This window comes from Panthera tigris, chromosome A1 (assembly GCF_018350195.1).
Source record: "Panthera tigris isolate Pti1 chromosome A1, P.tigris_Pti1_mat1.1, whole genome shotgun sequence".
In the NCBI taxonomy this organism is placed as follows: Eukaryota; Metazoa; Chordata; class Mammalia; order Carnivora; family Felidae; genus Panthera; species Panthera tigris.
Window position 1 is genome coordinate 7,552,802 of NC_056660.1, and position 27,702 is coordinate 7,580,503.

At 44.0% G+C, this 27,702-nt stretch overlaps 1 protein-coding gene across 4 annotated transcripts in view; it reads right to left on the reverse strand.

The window, feature by feature from the left end:
• The window catches only part of FLT3 (fms related receptor tyrosine kinase 3), a 122,090-nt gene that overhangs the window by 66,318 nt on the left and 28,070 nt on the right, over positions 1–27,702 (reverse strand). Inside the window, exon 1 of one of the 4 annotated variants that reach the window (XM_042989016.1) lies at positions 8,746–8,829. The exons of the other annotated variants lie outside the window; for them this stretch is intronic. Within the exon in view, the coding sequence (XP_042844950.1) occupies positions 8,746–8,788 (43 nt within the window). The 5' untranslated portion in view covers positions 8,789–8,829. Of the gene's footprint in view, positions 1–8,745; positions 8,830–27,702 lie in introns of those variants that run through there. 4 annotated transcript variants of the gene reach the window in all.

Sequence of the window (27,702 nt, forward strand, 5' to 3'; positions counted from 1 at the left end):
TGATTTTTCTCCTTATTATGGGTTGAATTTTTATCCTTTGTCTATTGTAACTGGTTGCTAGGCATTGTGAATTTCACCTGGTGTCAGATATTTCTGCATTTGGTTACATATTTTTGAACATTTTTATGGGAGGCAGTTGAGTTCATTGTAAACATTTTATTCCTTTCAGGTCTTCCTTTAGGCTTGGTTAGGTGGGACCAGAGCAGTGTCTAGTCCAGGGCTAATTTTCTCCACTAGTGGACTTCATCAGAACGAATAACTTCTGCTCTCCAAAAATACTCTCTTAGAAAAATGAAAAGAGAAGCCATAGACTGGGAAAAATATTTTCAAAACAAACAACCTGATTTCTAAAAAACAGGCAAAAGATTTTAGGAAACACTTCACCAAACATAATACGGGATGACAGTTAAGCACACGGAAAGACGACCAACATCATCAGTCACTCGGGAAATGTAAATTAAAACCACCATGACATATGCTGTACCCCTATTAGAAGGGTTAAAAAAACAAACACAAAAAACATACCAAGTGATGACAATGACGTTGAGAAACTGGCAGTTTCTCCTAACGTTGAACGTTCACTGAGCAAACATTCCAGCAATACAATGCCACTTCTGGGTGTCTACCCAAGAGAAATTAAAACCTGTGCTCACAGCAAAACTTGCCTTCAAGTGTTTATAGCAGCGTTATTGACAACTGCCGGAAACTAGAAGCAAACAAATGAACTTCAGCTGATTAATGGCTAAACAAACTGTGCCACGTCCAATAATGAAATACTACTCAGCAACAGAAAGGAAAAAAAAAAAAGTACTGTTAAAAAGAAAACCACAGGCCCAAACAGAGCTATTTATGCTAGGCCAAGTCACCAAACCGGGGCTTAATACCTCACTTAATTCCAGTTTCAACCTTTCCCAGAAATGTAGTCTTAACCAGTTAGTCAGAAATGTTTTCCGGTCAGCTCCAATGAGTTAATCTGTCACAGGGGCCATCCCCAAGCCCCAAAGAAAGATGAAGCAATCCACCTAATAAGACACCCTGTATATGTCCCTAAGGGAAAGTGACCTTGTCTGAAACAACCCTTTCTTTTCTTTTGCTAACTGCCCTATCTCATGTCTGTCTAGAAAACCCTTCTGTTTTGCACAGCTCCTGGAGCTCCCCTCTACCTGCTACATGGGGCGCTGCCCGATTCATGGAGCACTTAATAAGGCCAACTATATCTTCAAAGGTACTTCACTTATTTTGTTTCCTGATTACTGATATACATAACAACATGGATAGGTCTCACGTAGTTACGAGGCGTGAAAGAAACAGACTCAAAAGTCTCCATGTTATAAAATTCCACTTACATGACCTTCTGGAAAAGGAAAAATGATAGGGGCAGAAAAGAAGTCACTGGTCGCCAGGGGTTGGATGTTGGGTATTGGGGTTGATTAACTACAAAGAAGAGTAAGAGAAACTCTGGGGTGGGGTGGGGGGGGGTGGAAGGGAAATGTTCTATATTTTAATAGTGGTGCTAGTTATATAATGATATGTGTTGGCTAAGTTCTGGGAACCACACACCAAAAAGGGTAAAATTTGCAATAGGACAATTGTACCTTAATAGACCCAACTTTGCAAAAACGCTTTAAAGGAAGAATCGGCCGCCATGGAGATTAAAGTTCTTAATGAGAATCCATTCCAAAACCCTGGTAGCACTTCCCAGAGTCCAGTTCCTTTTATTTTTTTTTAAATGTTTATTTATTTATTTATTTTTGAGGGCGGGGGAGGGAGAGGGAGAGGGAGGGGCAGGGAGAGAATCCCCAACAGACTCCACACTGCCATCCCGATGTGGGGCTTGAACCCATTAACCATGAGATCATGACCTGAGTCGAAATCAAGAGTCGGATGCGTATCCCCCTAGAGTCCAGTTCTAAACACAGTCTGAGGAATGAAGACAACTTTGGAATTGGAAAAGTGTTCCCAAAGCGGCAAGATTTGCAAATGCAGGGCTAGAGTGGAGGTGGGGATAAGTGGAGAAAAAAACAAATTTAGCACCAATCGAAAATAAAATTTTAGGTAAAAGTAGAATCTTCTCCACTGAAAGTGTGATGGATGTAGACATTATAAAACAAATCAGAGAATGCCAGGGCACCTCATTTTTAGGTTCCCCAAGGTGAGCCTCCTGGGGAGCACAGAGAGCTGGCAAAGACTTTAAAGTTTGAGTTTCAAGCCCCTGTTCTAAGAGTCACCTACTTGGATTGCAGAAAGTCCTTCGACCTTTCTAGGCCCCATTTCCCCGCACCTAGTAAATGAGGGCGGTAGACAGGACTGGGGTGGTGTAATAAATCTATTTGACCAGTCCGGATTCCTGGCACAAACCTAAAACCCTTGGAATGTTCTGATAGGAGAGTCTTTTGTTACCCATGATGGGACTCTATTGAGCACACTAAAGTTGATGCTAACGATGCAACTTGGGTGGGGGGCCCTAGATGGCCTCAGGATGCGGCTGATCACCAGAAAGACCAAGTAATGAGAGGGTGGGAGCTTTCAGCCCCACCCGCTGACCTCTGGGAAGAGGGGAAGTTGCCGATAAAACGCCACAAATATTCTTGAACTGGGAGATTCAATGAGCTTCCGGGTTGGAGAGCACCCGGAGGTGGCCAGAGCGTGGCTTCCTGGAGAGGGTGTGGAAGCCCATCTCTCCTTCCCACACCCCTTGCTCTATGCCTCTCTTCCCAGCTGGCTGCTCCTGAGTTAGATCCTTTTATAACAAACTGGTGCTCTAGGAAGTAAAATGCTTTTCTAAGTTCCGTGAACTGCTGTAGCAAACTAATTGAACCTGGGGGGCGTCCCCTTTTTCCTTCCTAAACCTACTCCCTCCTTTCTCTTTCCCTCTCAGTCCAAGGCAGAAACTCAGAAGCTATCTTTGACTCCTCCCCCTCCCTCACTTCCCATCAGCCAGGCAGTTGCCAAGCGCTGACATTTTAACCTCTTGGTAATTCCCAAACCCGGAGGCAACTCTGCATCTCTGTCACCACTGCCCTACTTCAAACCCTAGTCGTCCCTGGCCCCGGGCTGCTGCCCACACCTTGCTGGCTGGCCTCCCTGCCGTGCCTCCCCGCGGTGGGCCTGTCGGCCTGATATCCACCCTCCATACAGACGCCAGAAATGTCTTTCTAAAACGTGCACCAGAGCGTGCCCCCCTCCTGCTTAAAACCCCCCAACAACTTAGAGCAATGGTGCTTACTTACTCTTTCTTGAGTCACAGGCCTCTTTGAAAACCTGATGAATGCAATTCACCTGCTCTCCAAAACAAACAGCGAAACACACACACCCATCCACACACCCTGATGAGGAATACAATGGATCAGTGAATTCCGCCCGGAGACTCTGGGTCTACACTGTAAAGTCCGGGTCCCACATCCCATCAGAACACTATTTACACATTACACACTGAGCCTCTGGCAACCCAGAAGCTTTTTTTTTTAAAGCTATCCCCTGAACAGTCTTCAGACTACCTTCGGAATCACAACTTTTCAAAGGATAGTTACTCTACCCTGGAGGCCTTATACTTCGTCTCTGAGCCACCCAGAACGGAAGTCTGCTTTTCCATCCAAAGCATGTTTCTTACCCCCGTACCCTTTCTCTGCCGCCCTGTTTGCCTGGAATGTCCTCCTCCACCCCTTTCCCAGTCAACTCTTCCTTATCTTTCTAGTCACGCCTCTGGCATGACCTCCCCTTGGGAGCCTGGCCTTATTTTCTCAGTCTGGGTTACAGGCTCCGTCTCTGTGCATATTTCCAAAATCGAACTGCGATTCTCCTTCTATGTGCCTGACCTTTTCCCGCCAATGCCCCCGACGTCAGACTGTGAGCTCTTTGAAAGCAGGAACCGGTACTATGCGGGACTTAATACAAGTCCGAGATATGGACGGTGCTCTAAAGTGTCTAAGAAGGGAAGGAGGAAAATCCTGTGACTCTAAATCCTAATGATTTCTTTAGACTTCAGATACCGCTCTTTCTGCAAAGCACATGCCTACCAAGGAATGCATCCAATGATGAAGGAGTAAGATACTGCTTATCTCCTCTTTACAAATGAGGAACTCAAGTGCGGAGAAATTCCCTGCCTGAGTAAAGAACACGTTTCCTAACTGTCTTGTTAGTCCTAATATATCTGCGTTGCCTCCAAGGACAGAATCCCTAACATTAGGAAAATCATAACTCAAGCAGCAAAGCATGTGAAGCCTGAATTCAGTGAATATAACCAAAACACAACAGCCTAGATAAATAATGACAATATCCTGTTTTAGTATAGACTGTAAATAATTTTTTGGAGGACTCTTGGCCACCATTTGACTTCTAATGACAGCAGTGAAAAAATATTTTACTGTTTAACCTTAAAAATAACAATAGTTCCTCTTTTAGGATCTTATGCAATTCCTCTAGCCACAAAAGAACACTGTGTGTGTGTACTTTATATTATTTTTAAATTTCCTCCACATGTGTTGGTACCCATAGAACGGAATTGCATGATTCAAATTAACGACCATCAATGAGTTCTACAAAGGCTTTTACCACTTGAGGACCACTGATGGTATTAGAATCAAAGGGGACCTGAACATCAGACCACCAGGTCCGGTGTCCCATCTAAGCCATAGGAGGTATCAACCAAATGTAATGAAGTCACCTAAGTGTAAAGCTCATATAGCCCCCAAAAGAGAGAAAAACCTTTGGCCACATGACTATGGCTACCTCGCTAAGAAGTGGCTAAGGCTGTTTTGGAAGTCATGGAAAAATCTTAAGATCACCTTGTCACCTGATGAAAGCCAAAAAACTCTACTCAGACAAAATGCCTACGGTGAGATTCACAAGAGTCTGTTATTTGAAGGCTAGAGCAGGGTGGCAAGACCAAGGAAAGCAAATGACAAAGCGGGCTAAGCTAATTCTCAGCCCCTCCTACCCCCTTCTCCAAATTTACTCCTAATCTCTGCAAGATCCCTTTCAAAATCAAGAAAAATGACACAATGCCATACTTTTGAAGTTATTTGCTTTTTGTCAAATCAGAATCTTTACCCAAAGATGAAGACAGAGTCAGGTGCAAGAGAGTCAGCAAGATTGTTATCTTGAACGCTGAACGTTAGGGGCTCTTGTCACACTGCTCGCCTAGTTTCGTTCAAGAATGACAAGATGACAGGAACAAAAAGGACAGGGGAGAATGTGCTGGCATGAAGCCTTCCTGTGAGCTTCCCAAGGGAGCAAAGATGTTCTCTGGGAGCAAAGTGAGGTCGATACACTTTGTTCAAAGAACCATTTAGAAAATGTCTTCTTCTCAAGCCTTAAAACATGGCCATATTGAACTCCGGAACAGTCCATTAGTTTAATTTTCAGTGCGAGAGCAGTTTCTTTCCCACAACCATTAAATATAGTATATCTACGTTTAAGTAGTTTTGGGGGACAAAAGTCTTGTGATTTCCATTCTAACCTGGTTAAAGTTTCTTTCATTGAAGTATGCTATTTTTTCATCTATAGATAGCGATCATTAACCACTGTGTGGGAAGGTTTATCTGAGAGCCAGCTTTGTGCTGCAGGGCTTTTCCTGGGGAAAGGCACGGACCGTGCATTTCTTAAAAAGAACAGAATCAGCTATTTATATGTAATAAGTTCCTCCAGCCTTGATCTCTCGCATCCTTATACCCCTTGTGCCCAGCACGGAAATAAGTGCTCAATAAAAGTTTATCAAATAGGGGCGCCTGGGTGGCTCAGTCGGTTGAGCGTCCGACTTCGGCTCAGGTCATGATCTCACGGTCTGTGAGTTCGAGCCCCGCGTCAGGCTCTGTGCTGACGGCTCAGAGCCTGGAGCCTGTTTCAGATTCTGTGTCTCCCTCTTTCTCTGACCCTCCCCTGTTCATGCTCTGTCTCTCTCTGTCTCAAAAATAAATAAACATTAAAAAAAAAAAGTTTATCAAATAAAAAATGTTTTTCTTTCTCATACACGCTTCCTTGACTAATAACTAAGAATCCCTGAAAGGGCCCTTTTGGTTATAAAAAGTAGAGCCACTCTTTAATGGAAGGAAAAGAGTTCACAACTCAACCTAAAAGGATGATTTGCTATGGGTAGACGCGAAGTACCTAAGAAGAAACGAACAGCCGATCCAAATTTGTATGATGGCAACAATTAGAACCAGAGTTTTAGAATCAAAGGGGACCTGAACATCAGGCCATCAGGTCTGGTGTCCCATCTAATCCAAACCTGTCTTTGCCCAGCATCCACATCTGCCTCCACCTGCTCCTGAAACATCCCCCCCTCAGGCTAACAGTTCACAAGAAGGCAAATAAAGCAAGAAGAACAAAAAGGGCAAAGGATGGCAATAAAATGTGTAATTCAAGGCTCTGACCACGACTTTTCGGACACGAATGAAAGAGACAGCATTGTACTTCTTGAACTATTGGAATCCCCCTCCTTGTACCCAGTATCCATGAAGCCATGGGAAGCACGTTTCCAATCTTTAAATCCTACTTAGAAAGCTTCATCAGTATTCACGAGGTAGAACTTTACAATCTAAGGGAAATGGGGATCACATCTTCTGATTCAAGGAATTTAAAGTTTTTAAATAGTTTAAAGTCATCCCATGAAGTTTCTCACTTTATGCTCCTTTATTCAAGAAAATCTGTAACACCAGCGAGTGGCAAAGATGTGAGGAACTGGAACTTCCAAAAGCTGCCAGTGGGAGTGTAAATCAGAAGGGCCACTTCGGAAAACTGACGGTGTCTACCAGAATTGAATATATGCCTTTCCCTGGGATCTGGGAGTTGTACTGGTGGGCATCAGCCTAAGAGAAATGAGTGTTTAGGTCCACCAAAAACATGTAAAAGAATGTTCACAGCGGTGTCGCTCCTAATTATACAAAATTGGAAACAGCCTAAATGTTCAACAACAGAATGGGTAAATAAATTGTAGAGTATATTCATATTTAGGAATAGCACTCAGCAGTTAAAACACACTCCCCGCCCCCCACCCCGACCATTGCTACTGAGAACAAGATTGAATCTCCTAATCACAATATTGAATAAAAGAAGCTGGACTTAAAGGAGTATGCAGGATGATTTGGTTTACACGCAGTTCAAAAACAGGCAAAGCGATGGTATTAGAAGTCAGAAACGTGGCTACCTCTGGGGGATATTGACTGAGAGGGGGCGGGGCTAGAATTGCTCCATAACTATATCCAAGGGTATGTGGGTACATACACATACAAACACTAATGGAACTGTACTGTTGGGATGTGTGCATATCCGCTGCATGCAGATTATACCTCATTTAGAAGAATCTGGAAAGAGATGTAGGAATCTGAGACTGTTCCTAAATATAAAGGAAGTCAGTGCAGCTTGAATGTAGTTGCAAGTACTGATCTTTGTACTTCCAGAAAGCCTCTGAATGCTACTGACAAATTCACTTACTCCTTAACATCATACGCAACAGAGAGCTGACTCTGGAAAACATATTGTACGATACATTTGAAATGTACATATTTACCAATTCGCAAAGATAAATGTTTAAGAAACGCAACATGTCTGTGTTCCCACTCTTTTCTCCCTTATGTTCCATTTCCTACTCGATAATTCTGAGTTAATTTTTACCAAAAGCCATTGGAAATAATTCTTGCACGTCTCTAATGAAAATTACTTTACGTCCCACTGAGATTTCAAGTTAGAATGCTGGAATTCTGGAGCTGGAGGAGACACACAGGGCACCCTCACAGGACAGAGGGGGACGCCAGGACGGGAGCGGTGGGTGCCAGTCCCAAGGTTGCTGGACCAGACAGGGGCCCAAGGCTCCCGGGCTCCTCAGCCTCCCAGAAATGTCTCTCTCCTTCACCCTGAACTCGAATCGACCCTCTCATCTTTCCAAATCGATGAGATGGCTCTAAAGGGGAATTTTTTTTTTTTTTTCTCTTTCTTGCATTGCCAGCTGCGCGCTACCCAGCAGATTATTTGGGAACAGTCAGCTGAGTCCTTGAAAACCCCCTTGGGGCTTAATGCCGGGATAAAAAAGAAAAAAAACCAAGTACAGGAGGCACGGACCGCTGATATTCTCATATGTAAATCCTGCTTGTATAACATTCCCGAAGCGGCGATTCGCTGATCCCACCGAAATTCGGCAGGGGTGGGGGTCGTTACTCGGGATGACTAGCTCCGGGGGAGAACGGCGGGCGCCTTGCCTCCTCCGAGCGCGCTCGGCAAATCATAGCCTCAAACGGGGAGCCAAAGACGCCACTCCGGAGTGTCCGGGGTCGGGCCAGGCGCCGTCCGGAGCCACCTGGCGCCACCCCCGCGGCCGCGGCCTCGGGCGGACGGCCCGGCCACCCGGCGCGCGGGCCGAGCGGGCGGCGGCGCGGGCGCGGGGGGCAGGCGGGCGGCGCGGCCCCGGCTCCGGGTCGGCCGCGGGCAGCGCGCCGGGAGGCCGCCCGCGGGGTCCGGGCCGCCGTCGGGGACGCGGGGCCGCGGGGCCGCGCCGGGGCGGCGGCGTTAGAGGGGAGGGAGGACGCCGCGGGGGTGGACCGGCGGGGGCCGCGGGGGCCCGCCGGGAGGGCGCCGAAGAGGGGAGGGGCGCGGGAGCGAGGGAAGAGCGAGCGCGGGGAGGAGCGAGGCGGCGGGGACCGGGAGGCGCGCGCCCGGGGCCGCCGTGCGGGGTGGGGGGGGTGGGTGGGGGGGGAGGGCGAGGGCCGCGCCGGGGGGCTGCGGGGGCTTGCGAGCGGGCGTGCGGGGCCTTACCGAGCAGCGGCAGCCGGCCGCCACGGCGCGCCCACGCCGGCATGGCCTCCGGAGCCCGGGGTCCCCAGGCCGCGCCGGCCCAGCCCTGCGATGCCGCCCAGAGCGGCGCGCCCCGCGCTGCAGGTGGCTCGCTTAAGGATGCGCGTCACCGACCGCAAATTCCCTCGGACTGGTGCAAAGTGGAAGGGGGGAGGATCCCTCTCCCCACCGGCAGGGGCCGAGGCGGGAGCCGAGAGGTTGGGCCGAGGCGGGGAGCCGGTGCCTGGCGCAGCGCTGCGGCCGAGCCCACGTGCCCGCCGCGGTCCGCAGCCCGCGCTCCGCGGCGCCCGGGGCTCCCCGACTGTGGCGGGGGAGATCGGGCGCGGTTCCGCCGGGGAAGTGGTGCGGGCTCCTCCGCTCTGGGCAGGGGAGAGCTGCCCTCTGTCCCCGGGAGTCCCCGAGCCCTGTCGTTCGGATCTCGGAGCCTGGGGACGGCCGCGAACCAGAAAGCGTCCTCCTCGTGGGCGGGGGGGGGGGGGGGGGCCTTGGAGGCCCCGGGATGGCAGCTAAATCCGCGTCCCACGCGCGCGGCTCCGGGGGTGGGGGTGGCGCGCGGAGGAGCAGAGGGTCGCATTTCCAAGCTCGGGGGATCCTCACTGCGGACCGGTTTTCTTTGTCTCCCCCTCTGTCTCTAAGGATGCTCAGGACCCGGTCGTTAGCGGCAGCCAGAAAAGCGGGCTCGGGGTCAAGGTTGACACGGAGGCTAAAAGGCAGCCAGAGAAAGAAAAGCAGAACACGCAGAGCGAGCATCCCAGAGGCTATTCTTGAATGATCCACTCCGTAATTCTTGTACTTCATCGCACAATATCTCAAGTTGAAAATTATTTTCTTTGCCGTGAGTTGAAGATTGGAAAGCCCTGGATGCCGGTTCTGAAATCTCCCCTTAACTAGCCCTTTGTCCTTCCCCAGCCACTTTTGCCCTCTCAGAGTCCCAGTTTACTCCCCTGTAACTGAGGGGAGTGGACCAAATGGTTTGTAATGCGGTTCCACATTCCGGGAAGTCCACGCTTTTAATGGCAAAGCCTGATAATTGCCAGTGTTCGTTCTTGATCATCCTTTCCACAGCTGTAGTCTAGAACACAGTATTTTTTACCCCATAGGGCGTGACGGAAACCCAAGTGTCTACCGTGATGCAGCCACTACGGAAAACAGTATGGTCGTGTCTCAAAACATTAAAAATAGGATTACCAGAGGACCCAGCAGCCCCACTTCTGGGTATATACTCAAAAGAAGCGAAAGAGGCTCATGAAGAGATATCTGTACATGGATGAACCTGGAGGCCGTGCTAAGTGAAATAAGCCGGTTACGAGAAGACAAACACTGCGTGATGCTACCTCAATGAAGGTAGTCTACATTTACTAGACTCCATTTACTAGTACTCTACCCAGAGTAGTCAAATTTATAGAGACAGAGAGTAGAGCGGTTAAGTGCCATGGGTGGGAAGGAGGGGGAATAGAGCGTTGGTTGTTTGATGGGTACAGAGTTTCAGTTCTGCAGGATGAAAAAGGTTCTGAAGATTGGTTGTACAACCATGTACTTAACACTGCTGAACTGTACAGTTAAAGATAGTTCAGGTGGTAAATATTATCTTAGGTACATTTTATCACAATTAAAAGTTTAAACAAATGTGAAGTGTCTGTCGTGGGTCTCACACAGACCTAGAGGAAGAGGCACGAGGTAAGGGAGACATAAAGAGATAAAAGCAACGAAGGAGGGTGGTAATGAGAAGAGAAAGGGGCACGTAAGCCTTCTAATTGCCAAGACTGAATGCATTACCTTTTATTTATAGCTTGATTACTCCAAGCTTTAAAAGAAACTGAGGATTACAAGTTTGCAGGATATCAGCTTGGATGGAGCACTGTTCACGAACACAAAATCATGAAGGTACGCTGCTCCTTCAAAAACATCTTTGGGCACAAGATAGGAATCTCTGCGAGAGGTCCTGAGAGGGGAGGAAATTGGTCAAATCACAAATAAGTGAAATAAGGCAGACGGGGAAAGACAAATACCGTATGGTTTCACTCGTATGTGGAATTTAAGAAACAAAAACAAACAAGAAACAGACTTAAATACAGAGAGCAAACCGGTGGTCACGAAGAGTGGGAGGTAGGAGGAAGGATGGCTGAAATAGATAAAGGGGGTCAGAAGCGCTCTTCCCCAATGAGCCCTGAGAAATGCATAGAATTGTTGAATCACTATATTGTGCACCTGAAACTGATATGATTGTACTTTTAAAAATGTACTCGAGTTGAGATTTAATAACAACAACTTTTACTCCTTAAAACAAAAAAGAGCAGGGAGATTAGGAATAGTTTTATGCAAACTTGATTTTCCCTGGAAATTGGTGGAAAACACTAATTCTAGACAGCAAATTTTATGGACTGAAATATTTTGGGGTATGAAACATAGGCAAACTTTTGGACGTGAAGATAATGCCCAACATTATTTGAAAGGTGCCAAGGGTCATGTCTAGTATGGTACCTAGTTTATTCCTCACAGCACCACTCTAAAGAGGGTAGTCGTACATTATCTAGAGCCTTAGATTATGCATCGAGCTATGCGTACTCGAGTATGAAATTCTGGTTCCAGAGCTCATGATATAAAACCTATTATCAAGATGCTCCTAGGGGCACCTGGATGGCTCGGTTGCTAAAGCATCAGAATCTTGATTTTGGCTCAGGTTCTTGTGGTTCATGACATCAAGCCCTTTATCAGGCTCTGTGCTGACAGCTCAGAGCATGCTTAGGATTCTCTCTCTCCTGTCTCTCTGCCCCTCCCCTGTGTACGTGTGTGTGTGTGTGTGTGTGTGCGCTTGCTCTAAACAAACAAACATTAAAAAACAAAACACAGAAACTCCTAAAAGGGCAAGAAGCAACCAGGAGGAATGAGATGAAAAAAGAAATCAGAAGAGAGAAGTATATTTCTGGGTTGAATGGAATGTTTTGCATTTGCCCTAAAAAGGACATCGTTTATGTCGATTCTTATCACCATAATGCTTAGCTGCTACATAGCTATGAATAAGTGGTCATTCATCTTACAAACACATTTCTAGCCCTTAAATGACACGAATATGTCCCTCTCCTTCAAAAATCATGGAATATTTTCAACGACACCCTTTTGTTAGCTCTCTAAAAAAAAAAAAAAATGACATTAAAGCACGTCACCTATAGGTTGTCACTGAAAATATCCACTACAAAAGAATAAGTTAGTGTATTCATATAGTGAAATACTATCTACAACAATGAAAATGAATGAACTGCAGTTATCTAGAACAACCTGGATTAGTCTCAAAAACACTGTTGGGGGGTGTTTAAGCAAGACATGGCAAAACCAAACAATATTCTCTTTAGGAATATATTCATAAGGGGTATAAAGAAAATGAAAGAATAATTATGACAAAAGTCAGGACAGGGCTTACTCTAGAATGGGGCAGGAAGAGAAGGATTTAATTAGAGATTTCATTAGGGAAGGCAGATTGGGGATTTCTAAGGACCTGGCAATACTCTCTATATTTTTTTTAAGAATTCTTTTAATGTTTATTTATCTTTGAGAGAGAGAGAGAGAGCAAGCAGGGGAGGGGTACAGAGAGAGGGAGATACAGAATATGAAGGAGGCTCTAGACTCTGAGATGTCGGCACAGAACCTGATGTGGGGTTCGAACCCATGAACCGTGAGATCATGACCTGAGCCAAAATAGACGCTTAACTGATTGAGCCACCCAGGTGTCCCAATATTTTATTGTTTTTTAAATCTCTGTGATGGATGCTGGATATTTGTTTTATTATTATTCTTATTTGAACTATATAACTATTGGGGCACCTGGGTGGCTCAGTCGGTTAAGCATCCGACTTCGGCTCAGGTCATGATCTTGCGGTCCGTGAGTTCGAGCCCCGCGTCAGGCTCTGTGCTGACAGCTCGGAGCCTGGAGCCTGTTTTGGATTCTGTGTCTCCCTCTCTCTCTGACCCTCCCCCATTCATGCTCTGTCTCTCCCTGTCTCAAAAATAAATAAATATTTAAACAAAAAATAAAAAAAAAATAAACTATATAACTATTTTTTAAACTACATAACTATTTTTATACACTGCCCCAAGTATGGTGTCTTTCACAATAAAAGAAAAATTTAAAGGAATTTTGACACAACACTTCTACCTATGAAGTAAACTTATCCAAACAAACAAAAACCATCGATTCTGATTAAGATCCTAGATCCAGCTACCAGTGTATAGGAAATACATGGGATGGTGGAACATTGTAAATGTTCAAGGATATAATCAGAAAATTCCAGACCCTAGCAAACATTGTAGAACAAATAACCTAGTTTCTTCAATAAAAAATTGTAAGGAAAAAAAATAAGTTGGAGAAATAAAGAAAAGATTAAAAGAAAAAAGAAAAGAAAGAAAAGATTAAAAGAAAAAAGAAAGAAAGAAAAGATTAAAAGAAAAAAGAAAAGATTAAAAGAAAAAAGAAAAGAAAGAAAAGATTAAAAGAAAAAAGAAAGAAAAGATTAAAAGAAAAAAGAAAAGAAAGAAAAGATTAAAAGAAAACTAACAGATACATCTAGCAATTGCAGTTTGCAGTGTAAGGATTTTATTTGGATCCTGATTAAAGCAAACTGGTAATATAGAATAGTCAAGAAAATGTGACCACTGATCTTATCTTTGATATTCAATAATTATTGTGCGTGTGTGTGTGTGTGTGTGTGTTTAACGTTTATTTATTATTGAGAGACAGAGAGAGAGAGAGAGTGAGCAGGGGAGGGGCAGAGAGAGAGGGAGACACAGAATCCGAAGCAGGCTCCAGGCTCCGAGCTGTCAGCACAGAGCCCGACGAGGGGCTCGAACTCACGAACCGTGAGATCACGACCTGAGTCGAAGTCGGACACTTAACCGACTGAGCCACCCAGGCACCCCAATAATTATTGTTTTAAAAAAGCTCATATGTGATAACATTGTTACGTATTTTTAGAACAGTTCCCACCTTTCTAGAAGCACATATGAAATATTTACAGATAAAATTGGGAGGTTGAGAGAGGAATAGAGAATGACAGCTGGTGAATATAGAGTGTCTTTGGGGATGATGAAAATGTTCTCAAATTAGTTGTAGTGATGGCTGCACATTTTTGTAAATATACTAAAAACCGTTGAGTTGTACACGAAATAGGTGAACTATATGGCATGTCAATTCGATCTCAATAAAGCTATTAAAAATGATTTAGGGGCACCTGGGAGGCTCAGTCGGTTAAGCATCTGACTCCATTTCGGCTCAGGTCACGAGCTCATGGTTTGTGAGTTCAAGCCCCGTCTCGGGCTCTGTGCTGACAGCCCAGAGCCTGCGTGGGATTTTCTCTCTCCCTCCCTCTCTGCTCCTCCCTCGCTCATGCTTTCTGTCTCCAAATGCATAAACAAACATTTAAAAAAAATGATTTAAAGTCTGAGATGTCCTTTAAAATAATTTGATGTGGGGGGTTTGAGTAGGGAAATCAAAATTGACATGTGTAACTAATAGCAAACCTCAGCAATACTTACGTAAGCTCATTATATTTTTGTTAGAAATTTTCTGTAATAAAAAGATTGGGGGGGGCGGGGAAAGAGCTTGAAATAATGGAGTAGTTAACTCATCCTGAACGTGTGGAAGATCACTATCCTCCCTTGGACATCACCAGCTGCTTTTTTACTGTCGTTTTACTAACCTGCCTAAATGAGATGAACTGGGTTGTGAACTGGGTTAGCATAACCTTGGAGACTGTTTTCAAGGCCCGAATTTGGTGGCACACAGGTGAACCGCAAAACTCCCACGGCAACGCTGTGTGGTCCCTGACAGTTCTCTGTTAATGTCTACGATGAGTTCAGAATAATCGCCTCCTTCGAATTCTTGGCAACATCTGGATAATGGATTGGTTTGTTAAGGCTGCTTGAACCAAGTACTGAGTGGCTGAACCAGCAATTTATTGTCTCGAGGTTCTGGAGGTTACAAATTCAAGTTCAAGGTGAGGTAAGGGTTGGTTCCTTGTGAGAGCTGTGCGGGAGAATCTGTTCCATGCCTTGCCCCAAGCTTCTGGTAGTTTGCTGGCAATCTTTGACGTTCCTTGGCTTCTGCTGTTATCACCCTGATCCCTCTTTTCATCGTTGCATGGCATTCTCCCTGTGTGGATATCTGCCCCTGTGTCCAAATTTCCCCTTTTTATGAGGACACCAGTCATATTGGAGTAGGGCCCACCCTAATGACCTCATTGTAACCTGAGTACCTCTAGAAAGACCCTGTCTCCATATAAGGTTATGATCAGAGGTACAGGGATTAGGATTCCAAAAGATCTTTTTTTAGGGGGAAAGGGGAAACCCAATGCCACCCAGAGCAGATAGGTTTCAAAATCAGTACCTAGACATTAATTAATCCATAGGATTCTTCTATAGCTTAGTTGTTAATGGCTATATTAAACAGATTGCAATTTCATATTTTGTTTTTACAAAGGAATATAACATGAGTTACTTTTACTTTATTATTATTTTTTAATGTTTATTATTTATTTTTGAGAGAGAGAGAGAGACAGAGTGAGAGTGGGGAGCTGCAGAGAGAGAGAGAGAGAGAGAGAGAGACAGAGACAGAATCCAAAGCATCTCCAGGCTCCGAGCTGTCGGCACAGAGCTCGACGTGGGGCTCAAACTCACAAACTGCAAGATCATGACCTGAGCTGAAGTCGGATGCTCAACCCACTGAGCCACCCAGGCGCCCCAACGTGAGTTACTTTTAGAAGTTAACACAAAAACGAAGGCCATTACCAATTAGGCCTCCGACGAGTTGCATTAGAAAGGATACACAGCTATCAAAACACGTGTTAGGTTTTTAAAAATGATACAGATACCCAAACGCCTGGAAGTCAGTACACGAAAATGCAAACTGGTTATTTCTGACTTGTGGACTCAGGAGTGGGATGGAACTGGTTTCTCCAATTAGAAACCCAAGGCTCAGAGCAGTGCCTGGCTTGCTTAGTCAGTACAACACGCAGCTCTCCATCTTGGGGTCAGGAGTTCGGGCCCCACCCTGGGTGTGGAGATTACTTAAAATTGAAGGCTTTAAAACAAACCAATAGGCTGAGATCTGTGAGGTGGTACTCCCAAGGTCTTTCAGGTAATATGAGGCTATTGGGATTCAGGTTGGCTTTCATCCATAGCATCCATAGCCTGTCCCCCCTCCCTTTTTTTTTAATAGAGTGAGAAGGAGAGAGGTGGAATGAGAGGGAGAGAGAGAATCTTAATCAGGCTCCATACCCAGCATGAGATCGTGACCATGAGGTCATGACTTGAGCCAAAATCAAGAGTCAGAGGCTTAACTGACTAAGCCACCCAAGCGCCCCCATAGCCTTGCTTTAAGCCATCGTGTCTCAGTATAATGGCCAAACACAGTACTAATCACTTTACGACGATTATCTTATTTAATTCTGATAACAATCCTGTAGTTGTATCATTATTCCTACTCTAAATGAATGAATGAAGACCATAAATTCTGAAGCAGAGAGTGATTCCAGAGGCCAAAGAAAGGAGTTCGTGAAAAGAAGACAAATATTGAAGACGGTGGCACCTGTGGCTATGACTCCTTGGCCCCATCTTAAAGTGTCAAAAAAAAAAAAAAAAAAAAGCCAAACAAACAACTAAGAATGTAGAAGACTTGAACAATATAATTAACAAGACATTTACATCCTATAAGCAGAGAAGATATTTCCTTTTTGGACTTCTCTGGCGCTTTAGACAATCTTGATCAGACACTGGATCACATAAATAAATCTCAAAAGCAAAGGGTATATTCTCTCATCACGCTACAATAAAGCCAAAAAGTTAATAAATTTTGATCCCAAAATCTTGGAAGTTTTAAACACTCTGCTAAGCAATATTAGACTCAAGGAGAACATCATGGCTTCAATTACCAACAACATATAAAATAATGGAACTAAAAACAAAATGGAAGGGAAGGGGGCAGCGTTTTAGCAAATCAAGAAAGGTAACACCCAGCTACTTAACATACTTCAGACAAATGGACTAGAAAAGAGGAAGTCTGAGACAAGTGGAACTTGGACCATTTACATTTCAAAGAAAATCACAAGGGATTCTGCTATCTTGGTATCTAGGAATGGGGAAAGGACACAACCCTTGCGGGCAAGGGAAATATGGAGACTAATGGGGGGTTGGGAGGGGAGGACAGCATCCTAGACCCTTCTCCCTTAGGAAGCCACAGGAAGGGGACTCCGGAAGGGGGAAGGTGGGCATGCCAGGCCAGCGCAGATTGGCCCAAAGCCTAGGTGTGGAATTTTTACTTTTTTCCTTTTTTTGTTTTTTCCTTGCCAGCATTTTTAAAAATATAATTTATTGACAAATTGGTTTCCATACAACACCCCGTGCTCATCCCAACAGGTGCCCTCCTCCATGCCCATCACCCACTTTCCCCTCCCTCCCACCCCCCATCAACCCTCAGTTTATTCTCAGTATCCAAGAGTCTCTTATGGTTTGCCTCCCTCCCTCTGTAACTTTCTCCCCCCCTCCCCTCCTCAATGGTCTTCTGTTAAGTTTCTCAAGATCCTAGGTGTGGAATTTTTAGAGAGTGAAAAAGAATTGAGCTCATAAAGCATAGAAGGGCAGTTTAGTTGGGGCCTATAACCCATCTACAGAGAAGAGCAGAAAGTACTGATCAAAAGAAACAATCAAAAAGACAAATAACAAGTGTGGGTGAGGATTTAGAGAAATTAGAGCCCTCCTGCACTCCTGGTGGGCTTGTAGTATGGTGCCGGTGCCCTGAGAAACAGTCGGGTAATTTCTCACAAGGTTAAACATACGGTTACTTTATGACCCCGTGATTTCACTCCTAGGTATGTACCCAAGAGAAATGAAAACATAGGTCCACACAAAAACTTGTGCATGAATGTATTTAGCAACTTCATTCACAGTAGCCAAAAGGTAGAAACAACCCACACGCCCACCCGCTGACGAACAGGAAAACAAAATGTGTATCCACGCGGTGGAATATTATTCGCTCATGAAAAGGAAAGATGGGTGCTACGACATGGTACCTTAAAAACGTTACGGTAACGTGAAAGAAGCCAGTCATAGAACACTACAGACGATATGATCCCATTTACAGGAAATGTCCAGAATAGGCAAATCAGTAAAGAGTAGCATTTTCCCAGGGCTGGGGGGGGGGAAGTAGGGCTGCAAGCGAGGAGTGACTGTTCATGGGTTTGTGGTTTCTTTTTAGGGTCATAAAATTTTCTTCATGTAGATTGTGGTGATGATTGCCCAGCTCTATGAATACGCTATAACCACCGCGTTATACATTTTAAATGAGTGAGGAGTTGGGTGGCATGTGATTTAGATCTCAATAAAAATGTTTTTTAAACAACAACAACAACAACAACAACAAAAAGGAAGAGAGAAACTGAGAATTGTATGCTTGTCAAGAGTCAGCAGCAGAAATACCTTTGCAGTTAAGAGAGGAATCATTTGGAGTGCCCGGGTGGCTCAGTTGGTTAAGCGTCCGACTCTCGACTTTGGCTCAGGTCACGATCTCACGGTTTGTGAGTTTGAGTCCCGCCTCAGACTGCGCACTGAAAGTGTGAAACCTGCTTGGGATTCTTGCTCTCTCCCTCTCTGTTCCTTTCCTCGCTTGTGCTCTCTCTCTCTCTCAAGTAACTAAATAAACTTAAAGAAAGGAAGGAAGGAATCATTTGATTCAAGACCCAAGTTCCCCCAGGCATCTCCTAGCATCCTCAGAGAGGGGGACTGAGACCTGTCCTAAGTAAGCCATTTACATCCTTCAAGGAAAAACGGTAACTAACAAGTTGTTCTAGTACTATTTTTGCAGAGTGCCTGTGACTTTTGTTTTCTTCCCTTTATTTCTCTAGTACTTTCCGAAAGATACTTAAAAATACTAAAATGTGTTTGTGTTTGATGACAAGATAATAAAAATACAGCTGGTAGCATTTTCTGTTGTTCAGCAGGCCTGGCTGGTGAGTGGGGAGAACAGATAGGGATTGGAAGGATTAAAAATAGGGTGGCCCATGGGGCGCCTGGGTGGCTCAGTTGGTTAAGCGTCAGACTCTTGGTTTGGGCTCAGGTCATGATCTCATGGCTTGTGGGTTTGAGCCCTGCGTCCGGGAGGGTGGGGAGGCTCCATGCTGACAGTGAGGAGTCTGCTTGGGATTCTCTCTTTCCCCTCCCCAGCTCACACTCTCTCTTCTCTCAAAATAAATAAACTTAAAACAACAACAACAACAAAAAAAGAGTGGCCCAGCTCAGGACCAAGAAGCTGATAGAGGAAAAGGGAGTTATTAGCTACAGGTTTCACATTCTTCCTACACAAATGTGTTGACGTAGGGTCTGTGTGCTCCTTCTTGACCACGGGGGGATTTTTGGATTTCTCTTTCTCCAATCCCCTCCACCCCCATGCACCACATGGGTATGTATGGTGGAGTTAACAGTATGGAAGGCATTTAAGATTCAGATGAACAACCCTGGAAGCCTTGACTAGCAACATACCCCTAGACTGCTGCTTGCGAGAAATAAACTTTGACTGTATTTAATCCACTGTATCTTGGGGTCTCTTTGTAACAGCAGCTTAGCCTCTACGAGGGCCATTTTTATTCCCATGACCCCTCCATATAAACCCGTAGTTAGAGGGGCGCCTGGTGGCTCAGTCAGTTAAGCACCTGACTCTTGATCTCAGCTCAGGTCTCAACTGATCCCACAGTTGGTAAGTTCAAGCCCCGAAAGGGGCTCTGTGCTGACAGGGAGGAGCCTGCCTGACATTCTTGCTCCCCACCTTCTCTGTCTCTCCCTCTCTCCCTCTCATGATAAATAAAGAAACTTAAAAACAAAACACAAAAAAACCCGTAGTTAGCATCACAGTGAACTAGAGTTCCAGCCTCTCTACGTTCTACCTGGTTTCCATGTCTTGATGCTGTTTCTATCAGGAGTGACCTCTTCCCCCTTCTCACCATTTCCCTCAACCTTTCCAGTCTGCCTTCTAGATTTGTTCTGGACCATTCTGTCAGCTCCCCCGACTGCACCCCAACTGTGTCTGAAGCAGGCTCCAAGCTGTCAGCACAGAGCCCAACGCGGGGCCCGAACCCACAAACCGTGAGATCATGACCTGAGCCGAAGTCGGACGCTTAACCGACTGAGCCACCCAGGCATCCCTACTTGTTGAATTTTTCGACAGGTTTCTAAAGCATTTTTTAATACAGAAATTTTCTTTTTTTTTTTTTTTTAGGAATTTTTTTTTTTTTTTTTTTTTTTTTTACCATTTATTTATTTTTGAGACAGAGAGAGACAGAGCATGAACGGGGGAGGGGCAGAGAGAGAGGGAGACACAGAATCGGAAGCAGGCTCCAGGCTCTGAGCCATCAGCCCAGAGACCGACGTGGGGCTCGAACTCACGGAGTGCGAGATCGTGACCTGAGCTGAAGTCGGACGCTCAACCGACTGAGCCACCAAGGCGCCCCAATACAGAAATTTTCAAACATACACAAAAGTAGAGGTAACAATGTAATGATACACGTATTCATCATTCAGTTTCAACAATCATGATCGTTTCGCCAGTCCTGGGAATGGATAGAGTTCAAGAGTACAGTCTTTGGAGATGATGCTTTAACTAAAAAAGTTTACTTCAATGGGGAGAATTTTATTTATTTATTTAAAAAAAATTTTTTTTAATGTTTATTTTTGAGACAGAGAGAGACAGAGCATGAACGGGGGAGGGTCAGAGAGAGGGAGACACAGAATCTGAAACGGGCTCCAGGCTCTGAGCAGTCAGCACAGAGCCCGACGTGGGGCTTGAACTCACGGACCATGAGATCGTGACCTGAGCCGAAGTCGGACGCTTAACTGACTGAGCCACCCAGGCGCCCCAGTGGGGAGAATTTTAATCACTGTGGCAAACTGGCAAGGAGATGTTTTAGAGAAGACTGGTTTTTTGAGGGTAGCGGGGGTCTTCAAATTAGAGCCTGCATTTTCTTTCTTTTCTTTTTTAATGTTTTTTTTGAGAGGGACAGAGCATGAGTCGGGGAAGGGCAGAGAGAGAGGGAGACGCAGAATCCGAAGCAGGCTCCAGGCTCTGAGCCGTCAGCACAGAGCCCGATGTGGGGCTTGAACTCACGAACTGCAGGATCATAACTTGAGCCAAAGTCGGATACTTGACCAACTGAGCCACCCAGGTGCCCCTGGAGCCTGCACAATAAGAGAAATAGTTATTCTTCATTCCCTATTTCAAGCAACACTTACTAAATGTCTTCTGTGTGCTAGGCACTGGGTTTACATAGGTGACGAAGTCAATTCCTATATTTATTTATTGTTAATTTTTTTCAATGTTTATTTTCTTAGAGAGGGAGGATGTGTGTGTGTGTGTGTGTGTGTGAGAGAGAGAGAGAGAGAGAGAGAGAGAGAGAGACAGGGAAGGGGCAGAGAGAGAGGGAGAAAGAATCCCAAGCAGGCTCCATGCTGCCAGCACAGAGCCCAATGCAGAGCTTGAACTCACAAAAAGTGACATCGTGACCTGAGCTGAAACCAAGAGTCAGACGTTTAATTTTTTTTTTTTAACGTTTATTTATTTTTGAGACAGAGAGAGACAGAGCATGAACAGGGGACGGGCAGAGAGAGAGGGAGACACAGAATCTGAAACAGGCTCCGGGCTCTGAGCTGTCAGCCCAGAGCCCGATGTGGGGCTCGAACTCACGGACCGCAAGATCATGACCTGAGCCTAAGTTGGACGCCCAACCGACTGAGCCACCCAGGCGCCCCTAACTTAGACATCTTATTTCTAAATCTAATATAGTTTGTCTTGAAATTTAAAATACTAATTTTTGCTTTTTATTGGTTAATACTCAATCACCTTATAAATTTAAATTATTAATTATAAATTTCTTATTAAATTTCCCTAAACACTTAATGTGTTTGCCAAATTTTCTTACACATTTCAAACTGTCACACATTTACTATATTTATTCTTTACCTGCTAAAATGTAATCAAACTTTCTCAACATTTAAGGGGTATTTGCCTGAATAATAAGGCAAAACTTGTAGATTTAATAATCAGATTCCCTTAAGTGCCTAAATACTGATTATAAATTTAATTAAATATTTCTAAGTATTTCACTTAAAAACATAAATCTTTTTCTTTTCAAATTTTTATTTAAATTCTAGTTAGTGAACATACAAAGAACATAAATCTAATGTGTCAGGTTCTCTTAAATACGTCCAGTATCTCAAATCAGGAATAAAACATAGAAACTGTAACAATGATTACAAAACTTTTATAATACGGGCACAAAAATATTAAACATTGCAATTTGGAGTCATTTTTCTTATCATCTAAAAACTTATTTTTATATCTTTCCAGCATTGCATGTTTACTTCTCTAAGAGAGGCTCAGTCTGAAGGGCGCCTGGGTGGCTCAGTAGGTTGAGTTACGGACTCTTGATTTCAGCTCAGGTCATGATCCTACGGTTGTGGGATTGAATCTGACACCAAGATTCTCTCCTCCTTTCCCGCTACCTCTCTCCCCTGCTTGCTCTCTCTCTAAAATTAAAAAAGAGAGAGAGAGAGAAACTCGGTCTGACCGTGATATACATCTAGGGTCACAGGTTATAGATTTGGCATCAGAAGGTGAGAGCCTTGGGTACACCTTCCAGAATAATTCACACAGGCTGTTCTGTTATGTGGCTGATCATCAAGTCAGGTTTGGTTTTGTTAGAAATGAAAACCCAGTATATTACCACTTCCTCTTAGTCACTGCCACCCCTTTTTAACTGCAGTCTCTTGTCCAGCTTTCTCTTCCCTGAGTCAAGTTGAGGGGATGTTCCCCCCCTTTTCCCCACCCAATCGTGTCACTCTCCTCATTCATTTGCACCCCTTCACCCAACCATTGTTATGATATACACCCATCTAACTCCGCCCCCCCAAGAAAAGACACCCTTGCTGTCAACAACTTTGATCACAATTTATCAGCCCATTTCTGTGGTTATACCTTGAGATCCTCTGAAATCTTAATGTCAACATACTGGTCTAATAGCAACTCCCCACCCCTCCATGGTCTGCACCTTAATTCTTGTCTAATTCAGTTGGTGTGATTAAAAAATCTCCTGGGGTTCTGCCTAGAAGGTGAATTTTAGTGGATTTTTTTTTTTTTTTTAAGGAGAAGGAGGCATGTGGCTTGCCAAAAAAGCAATATGAAAGATCTGTTATCAATCAGGATGATTGCCATGTCATGGCCCTGTAGGGAGGTATCAGTGGATGAGTCCGGTCGCAGTGGAAGACACCTGCCGGGGTATAGTGAGAGAAGTTGGTTAAATGAAAGGAGGGGTATCCATTTCATATGAGGACTTTAATTTGAAATGGGAATTGAGTGCCACTCTCAGAGCAACGCTTGTTTTTATGCCATGGAAAAGCGTCGGGAATACTTTGACCTCGACAGTAACACAGAAAAGTCTCTAAGGGGGACTAACCATGCACAAAACCATTCCTGAGCAGTTCTGGTTATGGATTTTTAAATATATAAGTTCTGAGAATTTTAATGATGTTACTATGATTTTAAGGGATGGACTGTATTTCATATTTGGGATTTTTTCCCCCTAATAAATGATGAACAAAATCCTAAAAATCCTAGCATTCCAGCAAGCAGTAACCAAATATCGTCAGGGTTACTATGTATATGATATATATGAGACATATATCGTATATATTTCAAAAACATTTGATTACATTTCCAGGTTTATGGCTAACAACTTAAAAAGAGTCCCTTTAAAGACAATGTTGGTTAAACTTCAAGATGGTCTAAGGATCCTACCTCCTGGTGTCCAAGCCTTTGTGTTGTAACCAACCTCTCCTGAGCGTAGGCTGGACCCAATCAATGACTCACTTCTAACGCATAGACAATGGCAAAAATGACAAGATGCCATTTTTGAGATTAGGTCATAAAAAGATTGAGGCTTCTATCTTGCTTGTTCTCAATCTTCTCTCGCCCATTTGCTCTGAGGGCAGTTCCCTGCCATAAGGAGGGCTTCCTCACGGAGAGGTCCTGGTGGCAGAAATCTAACGTCTCTGGTCAATAGCCAGTGAGGACGTGAGGCCTGACAACAGCCACAGAATGTGAGTTTAGAAGGTGATCGTCCCCGGTCAAGCCTTGGGATGTCTGCAACCGTGGCTTTGACTGCAGTCCAGGGGAGACTGAGCCAGAGGAACCCATGTAGGCCACGGCCAGATTCCTGACCCATGGAAGCCGTGACATAACAATCGCTCATTGTTTTAAGCTGCCAAGTTGTGGGGTCATTTGTTGAGCAGCAACATATAAGTAATCTACTCCCCTTTCTTTAGCCTACGTCCAAACTGTAATAAATGCATTGGGAAATAGATGGAAAGTTGGGCCAGCAGGAGATCATTCAATTCTATAAAGGAGGAGAAGTCTGTGTTGACCCTAAGAGCCAGATTGTCAAAAGGTGAAATACAACAGGTGAAATTAATTGTAAGAATGTATTTTATTTAACTTCAAGTAGGAAAAAAAACAGTACCATTTCAGTGTGCAATCAGTATAAAATATTTTAGTGTTTTTTGCCCTGTGTCTTCAAAATCCAGTGTGTGTTTCATACTTATGGTACAGCTCAGTATGGATGCCGAATGCTTATTATAAATGTTTGGACCGTAGGAGCATCTCATAAACTTTAGGGTTGAAAAAGCAGATTTGCACATCCAAATTGTGTTCCAAACATACTCAAAAGTTTTCCAGTAACCGAATTGAGGGCCAATGCTTAACTTCAAATGAACTGAAAATAAATAAGTTAAAAATGCAGCCCCAGCTGTCTTACAAGCACTCAACAGCGACAAGTGGCTGGTGGCTTGTTGCATTGAACCGTGCCACTCTCGCGTAGACTCAGAATTCAATAACTGGCTGCTGGATGGATTAATTCTGCAACATTATTTCACCGGTTACATTAGCCATGAGTTGGGGTGCCTGGCGGGCTCAGTCCGTAGACCGTGTGACTCTTGATCTTGGGATCATGACTTTGAGCCCCCACGTTGGGTGTAGAGATCACTTATAAAAAAATAAAATAAAATTAGCCAGGAATTAAACCAAAAGGCTGCCTGAAATTTCTTCCAGAGAAAGAAATGCTAGGAATAATTATCAGCTAGTAGCCAACAGAGTGCCTTCAGTATTAGGTGGTCTTACTTATATTCATACCCTGAAGAATGCTCTCTACACAGTGCAATTTGAACTCTGAGTCATCAGGGGATCCCTCTGAAATATTTAAACTCTTTGGAAACACCGATTTGTATTTTTGACTCACGTGATAATTTGGGGATTCAAAATTCTCCACTAACAAATATGGGGACGAAAATCAAAATGGCTAACGAATCACGAACGGAATAAAGTCATTTTAAGAGTTAAAATGAAAAAAAGAAAAGAGTTGAAATGGTGAGTAACTTTTCAAAAACATATCAACCAGTATTACCATCATATCACAACACTGCTACATTGATTTTGTATATTTCTAAAACAATACAGATTCCTTTCCCGTCGTACACCTATGCATTTAATCTTCCATGGTTCCAGCGATATAGAAGTTTACCTTTTTGATTGGGGTGCAGTTGTACACTTTGAAAGACTGATAGTAAACATGCTATTTCTGGATATTTAACAGAGAGGTACAATAAGGAAGTACAGAATGTTTACCTTATCAGGTAAATTGCTTTCCTGTAGTTAAAGCTATTTCTGTCCTTTAGGTAGTAGGCGAAGGGGACTGCGTAAGTATTGATAGGATCTTAACAAGCTTAGGCTGTTTCCAAATCAAAGCACAGGGATAAAGGTTTAAGAAATAGTAGGTCTTGGCTTTCTCCTGATTTTCTTCTCTCTTCCTTTCTTTCTACAGATTACAACCCAACCATCTAGAGCTGAGCTGACCCTGAAAATTGAGGCTATACATCTGTACATCATCACTAGCTCCAAACCTACCCCTCATCAATCATAGAAACTCCCCATCTACTCCCTAGTCACTTACCTGATAATATGCAGTTTTTGTCTTAGACTGTCTCATTTTGGTTAGCTAGACAGATAAATTTTGTCAGCTTTCAGCAGGTAATTTATTTACTTTCTGAGAACAATGTTTGTGGATTTATTGGTGAGGGTTCATATTAAATAAGCAGAGAAAATATTTTTCTTTTAAAACTCCAAATCTGAATTCCCAGAGTTATTTTTAAGAAGAACTATGTGGAAAAACCACAGACACTGACCACTCTGAGTCAGAAAGTGATTCAGAAGAATTGGGCTCTAAAAGTGAAGAAGTTTTAGGAAAAATTAGCCAATAAATTTTGTTTAACGTTTTCCATTTTATGGATGCCGAGTGTGCGTAAATTTTTCAAAAGTCCTGTGTCTAGGGGCACCTGGGTAGCTCAGTCGGTTAAGCATCTGACTTTGGCTCAGGTGGTGATCTCGCAGTTCACAAGTTCGAACCCTGCATCGGGCTCTGTGCTGACAGCTCGGAGCCTGGAGCCTGCTTCAGATTCTATGCCTCCCTCTCTCTGCCTCTCCCCTGTTCATGCTCTGTTTCTGTCTCTGTCTCTCTCTCAAAAATAAACAAACATTTAAAACAAATAAACATGAATAAAAACCTTATGTCTAAATAAGCCTAAAATAGCTCTTTCAATACATTTCAAGTAAAAATTCTAATTGGTAAGAAGGCATTTTTTCTTGGTATTATGTAAGATAACAGTATATCTTACTTTATATTTGATGGAATATAATAATACAATCCACATAGTAATTTTTGAATATAGAAATGTTCGAAGGGGCTCCTGGGTGGCGCAGTCGGTTAAGCGTCCGACTTCAGCCAGGTCACGATCTCGCGGTCCGTGAGTTCGAGCCCCGCGTTGGGCTCTGGGCTGATGGCTCGGAGCCTGGAGCCTGCTTCGGATTCTGTGTCTCCCTCTCTCTCTGCCCCTCCCCCGTTCATGCTCTGTCTCTCTCTGTCCCAAAAATAAATAAAAAACGTTGAAAAAAAAAATTAAAAAAAAAATGTTCTAAAATATACGAAGTTGTTATATATTCCTACAGGTAGTTTTTCTGTAAGTTGATTTATTTATTTTGAGAGGGAGACAGAGAGTGCACACAAATGTGTGTGTGTGAGCGGAGGAGGGGCAGAGAGCGAGGGAGCTATAGAATCGAAGGACCTGACCCAATACCCAGAGTTGGACGCTTAACCCAATGGGCCACCCAGGCGCCCCCCACCCCGACCCCTGCAGGGAGTTTTAAAATAACAAAATGTTCAATTATTGCAAAACAATAGCTGAAAAAATCCTTTCTCTGTAAAACCAAGGGTTACTAAACAGACCTGAATGTAGTGTGAAATATAGGTGTAAAAATTGTAAATATCCTAAAATATGTTTATTAGTCTACTTAGCATTTTTAAAGTTTTCAAACATGTTTATTTTTTGAGAGAGAGACAGAGCACGAGTGGGGGAAGGGCAAAGAGAGAGGGAGACACAGAATCCGAAGCAGGCTCCAGGCCCTGAGCTGTCAGCAGAGAGCCCGGTGTAGGGCTGGAACCCATGAACCGTGAGATTCATGGTCAGGATGAATCTCATCCTGACTGAGTCAGGATGCTGAACCGACTGAATCATCCAGGCGCCCCCTACTTAGCATTTTTAATTCCATGCTCTCTCTTCTCTCCTGCTCCTCTTTGCTATCTTCTAGTGAAAAAAAAAAAAAAAAAAATCACTGACATGGCAGTTATTAGAAGATCTGGTGTCCCATTCTAGCTGTGCCATTCACAAACTGTATAACCTTGGCAGACCACAACTTCTCTGTTTCTTCATCCCTAAGGCTTCTTGCAGCTCTAAAAGTGTTTTTAACTCTAAAAAGTCTACAAGTCAACCAAGAGTCAATATTAT